General features: G+C 41.6%; 6 protein-coding genes across 6 annotated transcripts; all 6 read right to left on the bottom strand.

Moving 5' to 3' along the window:
* Positions 1 to 344: 344 nt before the first annotated feature.
* On the bottom strand, positions 345 to 792 carry LOC107191544 (zinc finger protein 155-like). Its single transcript, XM_015580607.1, has 2 exons — positions 780 to 792; positions 345 to 709 (listed from the first exon to the last, which is right to left on the bottom strand). The coding sequence occupies exons 1-2, from the start codon at positions 790 to 792 to the stop codon at positions 345 to 347; spliced, it is 378 nt and encodes a 125-aa protein (XP_015436093.1).
* Positions 793 to 1,342: 550 nt separating this feature from the next.
* On the bottom strand, positions 1,343 to 3,098 carry LOC107191543 (zinc finger protein 227-like). The gene is made up of 3 exons (XM_015580606.1): positions 3,083 to 3,098; positions 2,281 to 2,641; positions 1,343 to 1,775 (listed from the first exon to the last, which is right to left on the bottom strand). Exons 1-3 carry the CDS (start codon positions 3,096 to 3,098, stop codon positions 1,343 to 1,345), a joined length of 810 nt encoding a protein of 269 aa, XP_015436092.1.
* Positions 3,099 to 3,799: 701 nt separating this feature from the next.
* Positions 3,800 to 4,272, bottom strand: LOC107191542 (zinc finger protein 227-like). The gene is made up of 2 exons (XM_015580605.1): positions 4,251 to 4,272; positions 3,800 to 4,182 (listed from the first exon to the last, which is right to left on the bottom strand). Exons 1-2 carry the CDS (start codon positions 4,270 to 4,272, stop codon positions 3,800 to 3,802), a joined length of 405 nt encoding a protein of 134 aa, XP_015436091.1.
* A 1,109-nt stretch (positions 4,273 to 5,381) lies between these two features.
* Positions 5,382 to 6,929, bottom strand: LOC107191541 (zinc finger protein 283-like). The gene is made up of 2 exons (XM_015580604.1): positions 6,602 to 6,929; positions 5,382 to 5,716 (listed from the first exon to the last, which is right to left on the bottom strand). The coding sequence occupies exons 1-2, from the start codon at positions 6,927 to 6,929 to the stop codon at positions 5,382 to 5,384; spliced, it is 663 nt and encodes a 220-aa protein (XP_015436090.1).
* Positions 6,930 to 8,214: 1,285 nt separating this feature from the next.
* On the bottom strand, positions 8,215 to 10,552 carry LOC107191540 (zinc finger protein 254-like). Its single transcript, XM_015580603.1, has 2 exons — positions 10,325 to 10,552; positions 8,215 to 8,589 (listed from the first exon to the last, which is right to left on the bottom strand). The coding sequence occupies exons 1-2, from the start codon at positions 10,550 to 10,552 to the stop codon at positions 8,215 to 8,217; spliced, it is 603 nt and encodes a 200-aa protein (XP_015436089.1).
* Positions 10,553 to 15,548: 4,996 nt separating this feature from the next.
* LOC107191539 (zinc finger protein CKR1-like) lies at positions 15,549 to 18,684 on the bottom strand. Its single transcript, XM_015580602.1, has 4 exons — positions 18,528 to 18,684; positions 17,093 to 17,333; positions 16,533 to 16,729; positions 15,549 to 15,820 (listed from the first exon to the last, which is right to left on the bottom strand). Exons 1-4 carry the CDS (start codon positions 18,682 to 18,684, stop codon positions 15,549 to 15,551), a joined length of 867 nt encoding a protein of 288 aa, XP_015436088.1.
* Between the last annotated feature and the right edge of the window lie 1,676 nt (positions 18,685 to 20,360).

The following is a 20,360-nucleotide window of genomic DNA, read 5'->3' as shown; positions in this document are numbered from 1 at the left end:
CGAATCAAAATAAAAAATAAAAAATCTCCGCTGTTGCATTAGTATTTCCTTCCCGAAAAGCAGAGCATATTTAAAATCGATTCCTTTGACTTGTAAGCACCCGGGGCTTCAGTCTCAATTCTCGGGTGTAAATCCAATTTTTTTACTGTGCAAATGGTCACAAGAGTACCCGCACACTATTTTCAGTCCTGAATCGAACGTTACTTTATGTACTACAGTCAAATATTATACGGCAATATTCGATATAACAAAATATCACAAGGGAATTCTTCCGAATTCCAAGATGGCGGACACTCGTCGCGAAGAATCATACGCCATACTGTACAACACACGAAACTCAATGTTCACGTTGAGTGATGCGCGGTGACGTGATTTTTCAGTTCGTAACGATATTTGAACTTCTTGTCGCATACATCGCACGAGAATTGTTTCTCTTTGTTCCCGCAGTCGACCCTTTTGTGCCTCTTCAGGCTGTCCAGCCATTTGTATCCTCTTCCGCAATCTGTGCACACGTAATGCGTCGCATATGTTTGTTCTACGGCCACAAACAACGGTTCCACTCTGTAACCCTGTTCCTCCGGTTGTCTCGAGTCCGTCGACAGTCGTCTACGCCTGTACGGTCTGTCCTGGAACGTGGCCTCGTCGCCAATGCTTCGCGCCTTCTTCTCCAGCATCCACAACGCGTCGTATTCAGGCGCCTCTTCGACACCTGCGGGAGAAGCAGAAACGGTAACGATAATGGGCCAGCAAAATGGTACCAAGACAGACACATTAGCTACGGAAAACTATCATATCTAAAGGAGGGTCAAGAATGTTAGAAAACAGGCAACGTGTAGTGTTAACTTTCGGTTTTTTTATGCTTTTTTAATGAACGTAAACGCACAGGTACAAATGTTTTGATAAAAACGAGCTTGTATAGTTTGGTCGATCTAGATTGGGGACCTACAATGCCCCGGTTGAAAGAAATCACGCGATCGACGAAGCACAATTAGCGTCCCCTAGGTCCTAGGTGTGCGAACAGAACTAAATGATTCCATGATCAGTCTCCTTTTCTACATCCGACATTGATTCCATGTTTAAAATCGATTCCTCTGCTTTGTAAGCACCCGGGACTTCAGTCCCAATTTTCGGGTTCTAAACCAAATTTTTTACTGTACAAATTGTCATAAGAGCACCCGCAGACTATTTTCAGCCCTGAATCAAACGTTATTTTATGTACTACAGTCAAATATTACACGACAACATTCGATATAACAAAATGTAACGAGGGAATTCTTTCGAATTCCAAGATGGCGGATACTCATCGCGACCAATCATGCGCCATATTGATGAAACTCAATGTTTACGTTGCGTGATGCACAGTAATGTGATGTTTCAGTAAATATCGATACTTGTACTTCTTGTCGCATAGATCGCACGAGAACTTTTTTTCTTTGTTCCCGCACTCGACCCTTTGGTGCCTTTTCAGGCTGTCCAGCCATTTGTAACCTCTCCCGCAATCGGTGCACACGTAATGCGTCGCATATGTTTGTTCCACGGCCACAAACAACGGCTCCACTCTGTAACTGTATTCCTCCGGTTGTCTCGATTCCGTCGAGTGTCGTATAGTCGTAGACCTGTACGGTCTCTCCTGGAATGTGGGCTCGTTGCCAATGCCTTGCGTCTTCTTCTCCAGCATCCACAACGGGTCGTATTTAGGCGTCCCTTCGACATCTGCGGGAGAAGCAGAAACGGTCACGATAATGGGCCAGTGAAACGGTACCAGAATATATACACTAGTTACAGAAAAAATCATATCTAAAGGAGGGTCAAGAATGTTAAAAGACACGCAACGTGTAGTGTTAACTTTTGGTTTCATTACGTATTTTAATAAACGTACACGCACAGGTACAAATGTTTTCACAAAAACGAGCTTGTATAGTTTGGTCGATCTAGTTTGGGGACCTACAATGCCCCCGGTTGCAAGAAATCACGTGATCGAAGAAGCACAACTAGCGTCCTCTTGGTATTCGAACAGAACTAAATGATTCGATGATCAGTCACCGGGTTTGATTCCATATTTAAAATCAAATTCTCTGCTTTACAAGCACCCGGGACTTCAGTCCCAATTTTCGGGTGCTAGTCCAAATTTACTTGTAGTTATTTTATGTACTACAGTCAAATATCATACGATAATATTCGATATAATAAAATGTCACATGGGAATTCTTCCGAATTCCAAGATGGCGGATACGGATCACGAAGAATCATAAAGCGATACCGATGAAGCTTAATGTTCACATTGCATGATGCATGGTAACGTGATGTTTCAGTGAGTATCGATACTTGAACTTCTTGTCGCATAGATCGCACGAGAATTGTTTCTCTTTGTTCCCGCAATCGACCCTTTTGTGCCTCTTCAGGCTGTCCATCCGTCTGTAACCCTTCCCGCAATCGGTGCACACGTAATGCGTCGCATATGACTGTTCCACGGCCACAAACAACGGGTCCCGTTTGTAACTTCGTTTCTCTGGTTGTCCCAAGTCTGTCAGCTGTCGTCTACGCCTATACGGTCTGTCCTGGAACATGGCCTCGTCGCCTATGCTTCTCGCCTTCTTCTCCAGCATCCACAACGCGTCATATTCAAGCGGTTCTTCTTCACCTGCGGGAAAAGGAGAAACAGTAACGATAATGGGCCAGCGAAATTGTACCAAAACAGATACATTAGCTATGGAAAACGATCGTATCTAAAGGAGAGTCAAGAATGTGGGAAAACAGGCACCGTGTAGTATTAACTTTCGGTTTGTTTATATTTCTTAATGAACGTACACGCACAGGTACAAATGTTGTGATAAAAACGAGCTCGTATAGTTTGGTCGATCTAGATTGGGGACCTACAATGCCCCGGTTGTAAGAAATCACGCGATCAAGGAAGCACAATTAGCGTCCTCTTGGTCTTCGAGCAGAATTAAATGATCAGTCTCCTAAGAATCTCCTTTTTTCTAGGCTGACTATTATTCACCCTATCTACTGGTCTCAATCTTGATCAGGCCAACTATACTATCGGACTAACGTTAGATAAAGATTTATCATGGACGCTTACTTCCTCTCCGTCTCATCAATTCTCATGACTCTCGTAGAAATCTATTTTATTCAATATATCATCTTAGGAATTAACGTTAGGCCCGAATGTTTCGTTGCCTATATGTGTGTGTGTGTATGTGTATGTGGACGACAGTAAAATGAGTCAGGGTAATCGAACTGGATTGGTTTGAAAATATTGACGCTGGTTCTATCGTTACAGCGTTAAAAAATACCATACACGTCCAGGATAATGCATCTAGAATGCATTAGAGACTAAATTTACAAAATTACTTTCTCTACCACACTCTTCACCTTTTAGCTATGGTACGCCACTATAGTGGCTTTCCTGTAATTTTTTTGAACGGTACGCCATTATATATATATATATATATATATCATTTCCCATATAGCAAATGACGCCCAATAACGCCTTGAAGGCGGCTTAAAGGCTCCTGAACCTAAACTAGTCATAAAAAGGGCGTCTTTAAGGCGTCATGTGCTATGTGTATTCATATTGTATTATTAACATTTTTCAAATGAAAATATATTAAAATGTTGAAACTTATTCAATTCTAATTTGATTTCAAAGCAAGTGTGATGAAATGTAAACTGAAAACCATCGAACACCAATTTCTGTACTAATGTCGTTTCTGCGCAATCCGTGTTTAGTCTCGCCATAGCTAAAAGGTTAAACGCTATCTGAAATTCGTCGGTAAACTCCGTAAGATCGAGGAATTCAGGAGCTAGTTGTCTCCTTGTCCCCGCAAACGAGCCTCTGATGCCTCCTCAGCGTGTCCAGTCTCTTGTAACCCTTGCCGCACTGAGTGCAATAGAATTTCTGCCGATGCAACCACTCGACCTCTTCTTGCAGCTTCTCTAATGACGCGTCGCACTTGGTCTGATGCCGTTTCAGGCTGTCCATACGCGTGTAACCACGGCCGCAACCGTCGCAACGGAACTGCTGGCCGGTCCTCCCAGTTTTCTGGGATGTGTTCGCCTCGACGGTCAGGATCGAGGAGTCGCACAGCAGGTAGCTCATCGGTAGCTGTCCGTGGAACGAGATCTCGCACACGTCGTCGTCTTGCTGCTCCTTATCGCCGTTGCTCTCCGTGTTCTCGCCTGCAAAGTAGCGTGTTTCTGTTAAAATCTCTGATGGAACATCACCATGGTTAACAAAGGAACGTCACTCTTGCCAACAGCGAGAAGCATGCATTCGGCCGAGTTACCTTGCGTTGCTTTCAGGGCAGAAAAGTCGAGGCACTGTCTAGCTGGTTACGTGTTTTTTTTTTTTTACGTGGGAGATGGACACGAGACATTGTTAGTTTGGATTAACGATCGACGTTATTTACTGAGGAGGGCTACGTTCTAGCGGCTGAAGCAGAGGGATGATTTCACAGGGAATTCCATTCTACTTATGAAAGAGTCGGTGTATGTGTCGTTATTTTATTTAGTTCCGTTAATAGTTTCGTGAAATACATCCTGGCACGTGTTGCTGCGAAGGTACAGCGATTACGGCAGCAGTTAACGGGTACAGTTCGATCAAGGAGATCCTGGAAGTCTCTTGTCGTGAAAATTACAATACGACACGCACGTTACAAAGAGATTTATTAATACGTATATATAGATCATTGTTACACTATTCCGTCGCGTTTGATTCTCTTCGTACAAATGATTTACAAAGTGAAAAAAGAAATTGTCCACGAGAACGCTCTCTCCTACGTGTGGCTAAGTGAATAATGGACTGTGAATGTTTATGGAAACTCAAATATTCGTCACAGACGAATTGACAAAAGTGTAATAAGAGATTCGATTCTGTTTCATTGTATCTTGTGCACATGGTACATATCAAAAATACGTAAACATTCGCAGTCTAAATGTGCGTATCCATTTGTTGCGTATCCTGGTATCGTATCACCGTTTGTGTATCATCGTATCGTATCGTATTGTATCATATTTTCATACGCAACGATGCAATACTTGCCCCCCACCCGTCAAATTGATACACAATGGTGATACGATATATCACGATACACGCAACAAGTGGATACGCACCTTAATAATGAAAAGAGAAGATTCCCTGGAACAGTAATTAAAGTTCAATATCCATACTCGGAAACATTGTAATTCTTCGTGTGCTGTTTGCGAACAGCATGAAAACAAAATTATAAAAAGACAAATGTTCAATGCAATGCGAAACAGACAATGTCGACTGTTTTGCAAACTTTCTTTTCAACATTTTGCAATCCAAGTGTATATCAGGCTTCGAACAATAGGCTAATCGAAGAAAATCTTTGAGATTTCTGGTATCACGACGAGATTCACTGCATCATCGATTGCGGATTTGAGATCGCGAGTAGGGCCGAGTGCATCGATTTCACGTGCGTGATAAACGCCAACGGTTTCACGAACGTCTTGCCGCAGAAACGACAGAACAGTCTCTCCCCTTTCACTTTGCAATAATTCTTCTCGTGACGTCGCAGGCTGTCCAGCCTCGAGAAGCTCTTGCCGCATTCCTCGCAGATCACCGTCTTCGTGGTTTTCTTCCGTTCCTCCACTTCCGGCGAGTCGTAGCTGCTGGCCACGAACTCGAACAGGGTCTGCGACGTCTCGTATTCGGACTTCAGGTACCAATCGATCGCCTCCCCGTGATTCCCTGCGAAGAAACGAACACTTCGCGTTAATGTATATCGAAAAACAACGAAAAAATGGCGTAAGCTCGTTGAACGGGGATGAACATGCAACGTGGGGTGTGGGGGGGGGGGGCAAAATGACGTCGCTGATACATTTAATGTTCGTGGTATGAAATTTGTTCGGCATTAAAACGCAGTCTTCTTGTATCGTCTTCGCAGATATCGAACTTACATGTTGAGAAAGAATACAAAGCGACACTTTTTATTCGATCGTAAATTTATCGAAAGACATATATACTTCTCTTATACCTTTCTGTATGTTTGTTCGATCACGATCGATGTTGTGAACGAAGATAGTGAAAAATGCGTTGTGGTTGTGTTTTACGAAGTAAGTTCCTTTAATGCAGTTCTTTCTAAATCACACACGCTACAGCTAACACCGTATATAAATAAGTTATGATATCAATCGTATCGTATAAATAATGGGTATAAAGATATATCTGGGCATACGAGAATGATGAATGGATTCTTGGAGAGGCTAGTTACAAATACCTCGAATACAGTCGTTGTTGAAAATAACTTAAGAACATAATGGTACAATAAATTATATCACGATTCGCTCACAGTCTAAGTAGAAACGTCGAGAACTATCAGAATCGATAATTGACGTTTAATTATTTCTTACGATAATGGGTAGATAGGTTTATAAAGTTTTATCAAGATTTCGCCCTTCGTTCAGGGTCACGATCCTCAATTTACAAAGTACAGTGTTCCATCGATCATTGTCAAGAACTGGGTTAGCGCCCTGACAAAAATCCTGTAGAATCAGTCAGACAATGATCGACGTAATACTGTACTATTGGTAAGATAGGAACGATCGACAGTATCTGTGACGAATTAAGTCAAACGATCGGTCCAGCCCGTGGATGGATCTTTTTGTTCCGTGTTCTCGTACTCGTTGGCGGCTGTGTGCTTCGTGTTATAGTGATTCGTCAGCTCGTATCTTCGGTAGAACTCCTTTCGGCATAGTCGACAGCGATGCTTCGGCAGCTTTCCGCACTCGAGCCTCTGGTGTCTGCGCAGATTGGCCATCCACTTGTACCCTTTGCCACATTCGCCGCACATGTAGTTCTGCAACGTTTGGGAACGGATTCGTGGCACACGCGGTCGGAAAATCACCGGCGAGGGCATGAAATTCTTCGTGTCGACGAACTCCATCGGGCATAAGCTGTTCATCATGGTCGCGCCGTCTGGAACGCGACAGAAATCGGTTACTGCGACAATCGTGGGTGGGTGGATTTAAGAAAAGGTAGAAAGGTATTCGAGAAGATGGGAAAATACTCTTGGTACATAGCAGATACTCATAGATAGAGGTGGAAATTATAATAATGATAATCGTAGAAAGTGGACTGTAAGAGGTCGAATAGGTATTCTGTGGACTGTTTCATGAATTTATGTCCAGATGATTTTGGATACTGATTCAAGAATATGAGTCGTAATTATTAACCCACTGAGGACCGTAAGAGTATTGGTTCGTGATGATTTATCTGCCATTTTCTCTTGAAGTGTTAATTTTGTCTCGGTTGTATAGGTTGCTTAGGAAAAATAATAATTTGACTTCATTGGGTGAAAAATTTTCGTTATTGCGTTCAGGAATAGTCTAGTTATAATTATGTTATTGAAATACACGTTGGGGACCAATGAATGTGGAGCAAGGGCGATCGTCAGTGGGTCAAGGGATATGATCTGGACGCACGGTTTTCTTAACAATGCAAATGGTCTTATTAAATTCTCAAGGGTTTATACATATATGTCATGACGCAGTAACTGACATAATTTACAAAGGCGTTTATCATCAATAACTTTATTAAATCGATGAGCTTTGGGAAAAATACAATTTCATGGGATTTAGTCGCGAGATCCATCGGTACGGACATTATGAAACGAAAATCGGTGGTAACGTTAAAAAAACACGCGGATCCTTGAGGAACGAACATAGAACGTTCCCCTGGGAAACAAGACAGAAACGATTAACCCCTTAACTGTGAAACGCCTGAATCGAAATAATTAATAATATGCATTCTCTATGTAAGCAAGACTTGGGGCAGATCACTACCTACGATAAACATTTGCCAGAAACCACCTAAATCGAACGATATCGAATTAAGTTGAAGTACCTGAATCACATATAATTAAATTTATGCATTTGTAGTGAATTTTAATACACAAAATTCAGTAAAATAAAGACTTCAATAAAACTTAATTACATTTATGTATTATTATCAACGTAATAACACCATCCAGTGCAGGAAATAAATTTTTATCTCATTTTCATATTAATAAATTAATGGCTAAAATTATGAATTTTGAATTCTTAAAGATCCAATAAAATAAATGGTTTAATTCGTATTAATTGCCATTGGAGTTCGCTCTGTCTCGCTGTCGCAAAGTTTCGCACGAAATATTTGCAATGGTCACAGTTAAAGGGTTAAATTCCGAGGCGATTTCTAAATTGTGTCCCTTAGATCATGTTCGAGTGATGAGCCAACATGTGTTCCTTTAGTCTGTCGCGTCTGAAGAACTTCTTCGAGCAGAACTGGCACTCGTTCCTCGCCTCCTGGTCGCCGCATTGAAGCTTGTGTCGACGCAGACTGTACATCCAGGTGTACGCCCTTCCGCAGAGCGAGCAGGTGAATAGCTGTTTCTTGCTCGGATCGTTCACCATCCCCTGGTAATAGTACGGGTCGTGATAGGTGGCCCCTTCTTTCAGCATCAGATCGTCCATCGGTACGTTTTGGTAATTGTTCAACGTGCTCCATGCACTCTTCGGCAGTAGACCTGTCGAACGAAGAAACACGTGAACGAACAGAAAAGAAAGATTCGATGGCGAGTGTACCTGATGGCAAGCGTCGGTTTCGAAAATTTTACACAGAGGACAGAGAGGATTCGACGAGTTCGAAAAACACGACACGAATTCTTGGATATTCATTACAGTGTGTGAGTGACGTGAGTTAATTGAAGGAGAGATGATCCTCGATCGGATCCAGTTAACGTAACAATGGCCGACATGTCAGTGTTTATTGAATATTATACATCGCTCGTTCAGAGTCATTTATTTGTCAGTTACATATAAAACACAATCGTCGAGAGATTCCCGGTACACGTTCACCTCGAACGCAAACAAAGGAACTCCACGCCTTTTTAAAATGTAAGCAAACAACTGATCGTGAATACTCCTCGGAAATTAATACAATTCGCAAGGGTACACGATCAGTTTCGACGCTACGAATGTATGTATGCTTGTCTAAATTATAAGAAATCTTGTTGGGTTTGGAAGATACGCGGCAAGAGCTTTTGAAACTGTGCTGTCCAACGTTTTAGAGAGACTGGAGACCATCCGTTCTTGTTGACATCGTCCGACTGGATATATATTACATGCTACGTAGAAAGGAAGAAAGTCGTGTATAAAGAACTTCAGTAGTGGACAGCGCTGTTTCAAAGCGTATACAATTGAAAATTATACAAAATCTAAATTATACAAGGTGTTCAAAAAAAGAGTTCCATACGTATTCCAATTCATACAGGGTGTGTCAACGCAAGTGTCTTTTCAAAATTCTACGACCTGTGTATAACTTGAAAATAATCGAAAACCTAAAAGTAACAAAATCATATAATAACATACTGCTGTATACATAAATGCTGCACGTCATCATTTTTCCTAATATTAAAGAAAATGCCTAGAATGTCATGGCGACACTTCCGTCCAATCGAAAATCGGCACAACGTGTGTCTACATAACGGAATTTCAAACTATTCACTTTGAATGAATAACAAAAATACGACTACAAAATACACTTGAACACCCTGTACACTTTTCAGTATTAAAACTCCTTTTCGTTCAACATCCACAAAATTCGAGTCCACAAAATGAATGCTCCGTGTTTCGATCTGAGAGCTTCACTCGTGACAGTAACCCTGAAGTGGATATCAAAGTGAACGAACAGAATGATTAACAGCCTTTATTCTCGCGAATATACAGGGTGCTCTAAAACGATAGGACATTTCGCAACACGCATATTCCCCGTGCAAATACGGAAGCTCCGTTTCCGAGATATTAGAAATTAAACGAACCCCAATCAGCTGAGCGGTCTGCGCTTTCGTGTGACCAACCGCTCAGCTGATTGGAGTTGGTTCAACTGTTAATATCTCGGAAACGGGATTTCAGATTACAAAACGGTAAAGAACTTTTCGATTTTTATTTGCACGAGCAATATGAATATCGCAGAATGTCCCATTATCTTGGGACACTCTGTAACGTCACAAGAGTTCACTCTGAAATGAACACTGAAGTCACACTGTCGCTCGAGGCTCATTCTCGACAACGTTCCTAGCGTGGACTAGCAGCATTAGTAAAACCGGCAAAACGGAATTCACGCGCGATTAGTCGTGCGCGCTTCGGTCAGAAATGAAGGAAGAGGATCTCGTGGAAGCTAACGCTGCTCCCGTTCGTCGGCCGACACGGGTGAGTCGCGGCCTTTCTGCATGATGTGACGCAGCTTCTTCTGGCATCCGACGATGTGCGAGTTCAACACGAATCTGTGTTTGAATCGCCGATCGCATATCGGGCAGACCTCGCACGGGATCACGCCGCACTCGAGTCGTCTGTGACGGCTGAGCGAGGTGGTCGCCTTGTACGTCTTACCGCACCTGTGGCACGGGTACTTCGCCTCGGTCTCCCTGGACTCCTTTCCACGTTGCTGGCTTCGCGTCTGTTTCTGCTGGGTCTCGTTGTAGCACAACTGGTTCCACAGTGTGTTGCTGTTGTTCTGGGGCTGATGAATGTCTTGCGAGAGTAGCATGGTCACCAGTAGCCCTGAAACGAGAGGATTACGCCGTTAGACGCGCCTGCGTTCCCGGGGCCTCTCTCGATTTCGCCATTCCACGGCGACGGGGAGAGATCGGTAACGAAAAACGTTTTGCTCACAACGAGACAACTATCAGATTCCTGAAAAGATTACGCCTCTTTCTGGGTTCGTAACATTGTGCAGGCTTCGGCTACATGTCCACACGAGAGACGCTAGTCCTCTGAATTAGAGGATTCAGAGGAACTCACTGAGAACTCTCAGGATTCTGTTCGTATCAAATTAACTACGTGAATTTCCTACCTGATGAAATTTCGTTTCTCAGGTGGGCATGTAGCGTCACGGGGGAAAGGACGCGAACAGTTAGACGGAGGATAGGTTAAAGAGCAGATCAAGAGCAGAAGGGCAAGCGATAGAGTAAATTTTGTTATTCATAGTGACAGTACTAGGCGAGAAGTATGAATTCAAATGCGATCATCATTTCGTCAATCATGGGGTGGGACAGACACTCGTTTCGTAAATGGAAAACGTGTCTTTATTGAAAAGTGTAAAATTTGTACAGCGAAATCGTTCGATTCCCCTTTTGACTAAATCACACACACGCGTCGATTGTATCGATTCTGTGTACGCTGTGTTCGTCCTTTAGAAGCAACGAACTTTTTGATTCTCGGCAGCACCTTCTGGATCATTATAAAATTACAATTCTTTACACAACGATGAATCAACCGTAAAGCTTGCTTGATTCCCTGTCGAGCAGAGATACCAAGTATACGAACATCAATTCCTTTGCGGAAAATACTTTCTGTTACATATCACATTCACCGAAACTTCCATCGATGATATTTCATCTCGAGATTGCACATTGATCGTTTCTTCGGACTCTTTCAACATGTGAAATTTCCTCGGCTCGACCAGAACTGTTCAGTCGCAGATTTTTGATCACTGAGATGAACTTTCAGGACTTTAAAGATCCTATTATTCCCGTTATCTTCTGCACGCGGCTAAATGATGGGTCAGCTTGAATCTGTGCTTGAACTTTTTCCCGCAGATCGGACAGCCCTGTCGCGGCTCCACGCCGCACTCGAGCCTCTGATGTCTCTTCAACGATGTCTCCAGCTGGTAACACTTGCCACATCTGGCGCACTTGTGAATCAACGGTCTCCTCTTGTAGCCCAGATTCTCGATGCTCATCACCGTGAGCCGCGGCACTGCAAGACAAAAGGAAACACAGAGTGTAAACGGTCTGTAGCGAAAACGAAAGACCCCGTTGGACAAGGTTACTCCAGTGTAACGAGTAAAGTGAGGAGCAGACGTGCTAGCAAAAGATGACACCCGATTCGACGTGGATAAGAAGAGATACAGGATGTCCCAAAAATGTTGTAACTCCTTGAATGGGGTGATTCCTGGAGTGATTTGAAATAAGTTTTTTCTTAGCGAAAAAGTTCTCCGAGGCTTTGTTAACGAGATATTAACGAAAAAACTCGACCAATCAGAGCGCGGGTCTACCGGCCGAGTTCCTGCGGTAGCGATGGGTACGCGCTGCGCTTGTACCACGAACAAGCAAGTCGGCAGACATTGAAGAAAACTGCATAGAATAGCAAATAAAAAATTAGCGAATGAAAATGAAAAATTCAATTTTATTTGTTATGTCTTTTTCATTTGCTATTATTCGACCGCTAGTGTGAATCTGGCTTGATGGTACAATTGTGTTTGTGAAAAATTACAAGCAAACCTGTCACCTTGCGCGAGTCCTGTTCCCAGCGATTCGATCGTCCATCTTGGTGAAGTATCTTCGCCTGAAATCACAGTTTCACGTTAACAGTCAGGTCTATCAGGGAATGAAACACTGTTGGGGCTAGAATTCGAAACCGCTACTAAATATATAAGCACAAAATACCAGTTTGGAGTATCGAACTTTTATTTCATTCAAGATTGAAACAATAGAAAAATCGATTTCTCATGTTTGAACTGATATAGACCTCAACTGTTCGTTAAAGGAAACAGGGAATGTTGCTTGGACTGGTACCAAAATGGCGTCTTTCGGAACGAACGGAGGTATACAAGTATTTTTCTTGAGACCATATTCTCGGAAGACAGAAGATATTACGTTAAAGCTTGAACTATCTCGCGTCACGCAGATTCCCATTGCTAACTTCTCTTCCTTTTTTATCGATCGCTCGCGTTTGGAAATTACTGTCGAACGTGAGTTTCAGTGTTGTATGTTAATACGGTGCACGGATTTCATGTGCGACTGCCAGCGGTGCTTGTGCTTGAACATCCGTCCACATATCGGACACGTGAATGCCGGCCCTTTTCCGCATTCCACACGGACATGGTTCTTCAGGGAGCTCCGCCACAGATAACGTTTGCCGCATCGAAAGCAGATCCACACCTTCTGCGAGCTGGCTGCAAAAAACAAGAAGCGTTTCACGATGGTTAGGAACACCGGTTCACACTGTTTTCACGACGAATTTTTTTCAGTATACCTTCCGCCGCGATCTGTCGTCAACGCAGCGCTGCGCAACTGTTCAGTTGCAGATTTTTTCATAACTAATGATTGAGATGAACTGTAGCATTGAGGATCTCGTAATGAAAGAGATCTATCAAGTCGAAAATCAACATTGGGATTCGAAGTCAAGATTTTCAATTCAGGAGTTGACATTCCTAAGTTTCGTATATGAATCAGATTTAGTTATTTATATTTGTTAGTTTAAGAAACAAGTATTTATTTGTCATATTATCTTGTTCGAACGGACGAGTTGCGCAGCGCTACGTTAACGGTTTCACGAGTTCTGCGAGCTTCACGAGGAAATTAGACGGTTTCTGTTTTATATTGTGAATTGTTATTATAGAATCTTTATTTTTGTTTTGGTAGCCTTGTGTACATTGCTGGAAGCCCTAAACGTAGAAAATATATATATAACAAAATATTTATCTACAATGTGCTCTTTCCTCTAATGATCTATATCATTCGAGAGTCGCTTCGACTAAAATATTATTCTGTAAAAATATCTCGTAGCATCTGTTCTCTAGTGTTTCGAATACAGATAAAGAATTCTATCAGTCTTTCGTGTCTTCGGTGCGTTTCTGCAGCCCCAAAATTGTCGGTTTAACGGGTTTCTATATTGACAACTGGCGGATCCTTAATCGTTTCCAGATCGATCGATTGAACACGTTTTATACAGAGTCCTCGTACACTTGGATGGAATGAAAGAAAAAGCTCATTATTCGTAAGACTCATAAAAATATTATAATCCCTTGAAACGATAAAATTATCGCATGACAATGCAATCTGCTTAACGTTGTAATATTGAGAGCTTCAATGGCAATACCAATTACTAAATTTACACCCACATCAAAATTCTTTTTAGTTAACGAACAATCCTTCGAACTTCTATCGATTCCGATTTTCTTCTTGTTTTTCAAACCCACCAAGTGTATGTGCCCCATAAGAATGCAATGTCTCTCGACGAATATTGTCGTTACGATTTCTGATGTACTAATAATAAAACACAGAAAAAGAACACACACAATTTACTTAACTTAGAATTTTCAGATCCATTAATCGCTGTAAGGACACGATTCATCGAGAAACAATTGCGCATAAATGACGCCGACGGATCGTTACTGAAAACGTTGCGTGTGCAAGTTCGACGCGAGATGCGATTGCAGTCTGTGTTTGTACTTGAACCGCCTGCCGCATAGAATGCAGGTGAACGCGGGTTCTTTCCCGCAGAGGCGGAGATGGGTGTACATGGAGGATTTCCTCGAGTAGACCTTGCCGCAGACTCTGCACGGAAAAACGGTTTCCCGGCCGGCGGTGTCACCTGAAACACAAATTATGAATCGTGCATGGGATGCGGAACAAGACAATTATGGCTTGCGATTATATCTTATCAAACATCAAGTCTCTCTCCGACCGTACATTAAAGGGTTACGTACCTTTGAGATGTTAAATAAGAGGGAAAATTAAGAAACTTCTGTTGGATATGCAGAATTATTGTTTATTAAAAATTCAACGTATACATCTTATTATATGTAATTTCTTTAGGAATTTCTGAGCTATATATCTATCGACAGAAGAAAATGACTTTCACTTGGAATGTAGTTTTCAAAATCGGTACCAGAAATATTTAAGACTATTGAACTTGAATTAAAACTAAAATCTAGTACTTGATAAAGTGAATTGTTTCTTTTTTTCGTCAATTTGTGAAAATATTGATATTTTCAAAATCAGTTTTGATAAGTACTAGTTCTTTTTGTTTACTTTAATATAAAATTGAATAAACTTGTTCAAGATAAGAGCCCACAGAGATATATCTGGTACCGCAGATGGTGTTTTTGTGAAACGGATGATAATTAAATGGCAGCTATTTATAACTCAATTACTCAGAAATTTCTAAAGAAATAACATACATTAAGATCTATATGTTAAATTTTTAATAAACAATAATTCCTCATATACAAAAAATTTTTTAAATTTACCTTTTATTTAACAGCTCAAAGGTATATAACCCCTTACAAGCGGCTACAGAACCTTTTTATATTCGAGGAAAACATCATTGATTGATAAATAAACAACGAGTTGAAGCTTCGAATCGGGAATCGGGGATGTCGGAAGAAAAGTGTCGAAGCAATAACCAGAGGATTATGCTTATTTAAACGATGTAAAACTTCCCGAATTAAAATCCTTCCATCCTCTTTTATTTGTACTCTTTGTATTCTCATTCGATATTTATTTGTATAATTCATAAAAACGCACAATAACGACATGGAGTCCATGAAACACCTTTTCATCCATCGTTTATATGCCCATCCTTCGCATTCAATTCAGATTTAACCGGTAATCTTAGGTGATAGACACATCAAGCTAAACTTTACCGGTGGGCATCGAAATTAAATCGTGTGTTTCCATTTTTCTGTCGAGTTGTAAATTCATGTTAAAAAAACCATCGACGGTGAGCTTTGGTTTACAGCGGATCGTTAAAGAAAATCATAACGCGGTCGGGTCCGCGTACGACTGCCTCTCGAGTTCCTTCGTTGGCTCGTCGATCGACTGCCATTGGTCCACGTAATTGTGAATGGACTTGTGGTGTTTCGTCAGATGATGCTTGTGCTTGAACCGTCGTCCGCAGATCTTGCACGCGAAACGTGGCGAGATACCGCATTCCATTCTCTTGTGAAGATTCAACGATTCCTTCCATTTGTACGTCTTGCCGCAGGTGTTGCACAGGTAGCTAGGCCGATACGCGAAGAACGGTAAACCTGAAATCACAAGCGGGAACGTTCTTATTAGCAACGTGGAAAAAATATTCTCATTGGCTCAATGAACACGCAAATAGCACTCCTCTCTCTCGAACTAAAACGAAAAGCGTATTTCCCATTCGACGGATTTGGTTTTGTCGCTCGCAAAAGGAAGGGTCCGAGAGTTCGTCAACAAAGTGTCTTTTTATTACTGCGCATCACATCTTCGACAAATCTGTCGTCTTGTCGTCGCAATTAAAAAACGTATATACAACAGGAATGTTCGATGATAATCGTGTTTGATACGGGGTTACAGGAACATTGATTACATCTCGAAGTGGGCTACGAAAGACGCTGCGTGGAAATACTTGGACGTCGCTCGATTAAACGTTGCCGATCCACCATTTGGTTACTAAATCTAACGCCACGTACGGTTGATACTGATTTTATTGGCCGTACCAACGAGTATAAAGCAACGGAATCTTGAAATTCACGGTTTTCTTCGAAATTCAGTACTTACTTCGAAGAGAATGTCGATGATTATTTGAAACGTCTGCATTTTCCAATGGCAGTATTCTAAGAAACTTCAATTACTCGTTGGTAGATCCAATCGTACTTACTACTTAATTCGCCGATCTCTCTACTATAACTATGTTTCGTTCCAAAAAATTACAGTATCGAAGAATAGGAACCGAGTAACATGAAAAAAAAAAAAACGGATCGGTTTATCGACTATTGATCCAGGGGAGCTTCGACTGATCGCACTTGTGCCGTCTCTTCAGGTGCTCCTTCAAGTGGTGTTTGTGCTTGAACCGCCGCCCGCAAAAGATGCAGCCGAATTGCGGTTCGATCCCGCACTCCAGCCGGCGATGCTGCTGCAACGACTCCCTCCATTTGTACGCTTTCCCGCAATTGTCGCAGACGAACTTCCTAAGGAGGCCTAAAAAATCAACGACAACAGATTGGTACACTATCGGCCTCGAGGAATCCCTCCGATCGATTAACTTAGTCGTGCCGTCGATCATTTAATTTTTTGCGTCTTACGCAAAAGGTTCTTCTACTATCGGGATAATATTTATTCGAGATGGAGCATTCGTCTCGTGAAAAATGACAGAAAAGGAGGAAGAAGATGGACCATTCCACGATGATCGTTGTATACGCAAATGTGTTGTTCGCCTATCGGAATCGGTTTATTTTTAATAACGTGACACGTTTGTCGCGCGAGATCAGCTGACATCGGAGGACAAAGAAACGGGTCAAGTGAGATTCGTTCATATTTCGTCGTACACTGACATCGTTCGATACTCGTTCACGTCGTACGTTGACGGCCAATTGTGCACGTGAAACAGATGGAGCTTCAATTGACCGCTTCGACGGATCTTGTGATGGCACACCGGACACGCGTAACGCGGCTCTTTGCCGCACTCCTCGCGTTTGTGCCGCATCAACGATGGCTTCCACGTGTACGCTTTCCCGCAGACGTCGCAGAAATACCTCCCGCGATAACGTGCGTGATACGGGGATCTCGGATAGCCTGCAAACAAACAGAAGCATTAGCCGATGCGTTTCTGACGGTACGACGGCTCTCTTCAATTCTAATTCAAAGCATCCATCGTAGCCGTGGTTTCTCACGCATCCCTTCCTTCTATTATCTTCTTTATTACCGAAAAACTTTCATATAATATACAGAAATACGCAAGCCTCATTCGCGGAAGTTTTACTTTCCCCCGAGGCCGAGGGGAACGGAAAAGATAACAAAAAATCAGTTCAGATTGAATACAATCATCAGGTTTCCTTATTCTAACGCCACGAAGACTGTACACTGCGGCTGAAAAGTTTGGGATCGGTTCGACGGATTTCTGATAAATTCGAAAATTTTGTTTTTTATAAACTGATACAAGGTCGAACAAGATCCCAAATTTCTAATCAGCAGTATGTATTACGGAATAAGACAATCATTGGGTTACATCAATTGTGACCAGACACAATTAGAAATTACAAGGCTGATGAAAAATAAATGGCCATTCATATTGTTCCTATGCGTTTCGTATACACCGACTAGAATTTCATCCAGTTTGTAATCTATTTCGTTTTTTCTTTTAAGTCTAGTCTATATGAAAACAATTACACGATATTGGAATAATTTATATACATCACGAATAGTCATTTATTTTCCATCAACTATCACTGGGAATGATTGAACGAGTAGCTAAGACAGCTTTTTCGACTACCACGAGCTTTCAGACACTATGAGCTAGATTCTTTCCCTGACCAGAGTTGGGCACAATTTTATTCGTGAAAAACAGCAGTATATGGAATCGTCATCCTGACCTTTGAACAGTTAATGAAATGAAATAATTGTTTGCCAAGTGTCTACTCATTCGAAAGAAGTATTGTGTTATTGCAAAAATTAAAATTTTCACGGTTATGCTATTAACACTAGAACTACCAAAGCCGTCAAAACGACTGATTAATGCCCTCCTATAATAGTTATTAAAATGTTACAACAACGCATTTTCTCCGATCTTTCAAAACTTTGGGCTGCAGTATGAAAATAAAGACATTAATTGATATAAAAATTTGAATATTTTCACAATGATTATGCCATGATTATCTACCGGATAGAAATAAATATACGCTCATCGTCGGTAGTTCTAGTGTTAAAAATGGCGAATTACTTTTTTCGAATTTCTTTTATTCGTTATTCGAAATTTTTTATCTGAATAACGAATTTGCCCATCTCTGTCCCTGACAGGATTTTTCAATTGGTCTTCCCGTTCGTGATGATCCAGTTGTGAACGGTGACCAGATGCTTCTTCAGCATCCACTTGTGCCGGATTTTTGCCCCGCACACGGGACAACTGTGCTGCGGATCCTTTCCGCATTCTTCCCTCGCGTGTCTGACCAACGACTGCATCCACCTGTACTCCTTTCCACAGCTCGTGCAAAAGTGCCTCCCGAGTCTCTTGTAATAGTCTGGATTGAAGTAGACTGAAAGAACAATAAGCTACTGTAATTGCGCCCGAAGGTACGCCATTTATCACGTTATTGTCTTGTTAGGGATGCAAAACGAAATAAATACACGGGGAATGGGGTATTATCTGTCAGCCACGTCATCTACAGGGTGAACTACGAATCGTGATCAGTAGAGATTACTCTGTTACTAGCAGTCCGATCGAAAATATTTTTATCAGGTGTAGCATGGTTTCAAGAGAGCTTTAACGTGACTGTAGCAAAGTTTTTGTCAACTCTTTTTTTTTCCTGATTATTCAAGGTCACCTTCAATTTTTTACAAATACACCTATAATTTTTTTACGTCTATCTGTTATAGAATTTCACGTTGAAGCTCTCTTGAAACCATGCTATACCTGATACAAACATTTTCGATCGGACTGCTAATAACAGAGTAATCTCTACTGATCGCGATTCGTGATTCACCCTGTATAGTGACAGTCACTCGAAAGGTGTTTCGTTTGAAGGAATACGTTAACTTTATTAAAAGATCGAGGGGTAAGAATTGGCAATGCTGAGGTCTTCGAGTTCGAATATCTGCCAGCTGAGACATCACTGCGTCGACGCGTTTTGATATCAAATTTCCTGAGATTGGGTAGATTTTGTGTCGAACTGTTGTTCGTGGCCGAAATTATTAATTTATAAAGTCTTCTGTGTAGAGTGTCCCCAAAAATTACGGCAAGTGATATATAATTGTATTCGATGATATTCTGAACTATTTCGGAGACTTCAACGCGTTCACGTGACACAACCCATTTTGTCGGTTCCTATGAATCTTTTATTACGAGCAAGCGCGTTTAATAAATGACTTTTACAACGGATTTACAGACAGAAGTTGCTAAGAAGCGCTTTATTTACAAACTTTTCAATTTATAAACGCTATTTAAGTAAGAAATAGTACGATATTCCGCGAATACTAACATGTATGTACAGTTATCGATACCTTATTCGAGACATGTACAACACGTTTAAAAGTCGATCTGCGGTATACACTTGTAAAAACGTCCAGCGACCATTAAGAGTACGAGAAAATTTTCAGTCGTTTCTTCAGCGAGATACTGAAAGAAGTACAATATTATACTTCCACCACTTAGATTAGATTAGATTTTGATCGTTCTCCTGGGAGCGGGGAGTTTGAAATCCTCCCCCCCTAGGCCCGGCCGTGGCTTAGTTTGAGCGCCTGTGGCCATCTCACCAGCCCTGCAATAGGACTGGGGTGGGCATTACCCAGGGATCCACCACTTAACTCAAAGCTAAGTAAAGTATAACATATTTACATAATACTCTTACATCCCTCAAGACCTTACAAAAATAATCGAAATGTTGAGTTAAACGTCGTCCAAAATAAAAAAAAAAAATTCCTCTAAACGTCCACGTCCAATAGAACATTGACGTTATCGAGTCGATATCAGTCTTATAGACGAGCAAGTCTTTGATTCTCGTGTCAGTGGCGTACTTGTCAACAGAACGTTGCGCTACTTCTAGTAATCGATATCCATTTCACTATATTGTACAGCCTAAATTTTTGTTCGGACATCGACTGGTCAGG

This window comes from Dufourea novaeangliae, unplaced genomic scaffold (assembly GCF_001272555.1).
Source record: "Dufourea novaeangliae isolate 0120121106 unplaced genomic scaffold, ASM127255v1 scaffold228, whole genome shotgun sequence".
NCBI lineage: Eukaryota > Metazoa > Arthropoda > Insecta > Hymenoptera > Halictidae > Dufourea > Dufourea novaeangliae.
Note: the sequence above shows the minus strand (reverse complement) of the source record. Positions and strands in the feature narration are given on the sequence as shown.

Coding starts and splice junctions, on each gene's coding strand:
- LOC107191542 (XM_015580605.1), bottom strand. CDS start 4,272: ATGCTTCTCGCTGTTGGCAAGA. Junction 4,183..4,250: donor GCTTCTCGCTGTTGGCAAGA/GTGACGTTCCTT, acceptor GCTACTTTGCAG/GCGAGAACACGGAGAGCAAC.
- LOC107191539 (XM_015580602.1), bottom strand. CDS start 18,684: ATGCGGAAAGGATCCGCAGCACAGTTGTCCCGTGTGCGGGGCAAAAAT. Junction 16,730..17,092: donor GTGAACGAGTATCGAACGAT/GTCAGTGTACGA, acceptor AGGCCTCCTTAG/GAAGTTCGTCTGCGACAATT. Junction 15,821..16,532: donor GAAGCTCCCCTGGATCAATA/GTCGATAAACCG, acceptor TTGTGATTTCAG/GTTTACCGTTCTTCGCGTAT.
- LOC107191540 (XM_015580603.1), bottom strand. CDS start 10,552: ATGCTACTCTCGCAAGACATTCATCAGCCCCAGAACAACAGCAACACA. Junction 8,590..10,324: donor GCGGCGTGATCCCGTGCGAG/GTCTGCCCGATA, acceptor GCTTGCCATCAG/GTACACTCGCCATCGAATCT.
- LOC107191541 (XM_015580604.1), bottom strand. CDS start 6,929: ATGAACAGCTTATGCCCGATGGAGTTCGTCGACACGAAGAATTTCATG. Junction 5,717..6,601: donor ATCCACGGGCTGGACCGATC/GTTTGACTTAAT, acceptor GTTTCTTCGCAG/GGAATCACGGGGAGGCGATC.
- LOC107191543 (XM_015580606.1), bottom strand. Junction 1,776..2,280: donor GTTACCATGCATCATGCAAT/GTGAACATTAAG, acceptor TTCTGTAACTAG/TGTATATATTCTGGTACCGT.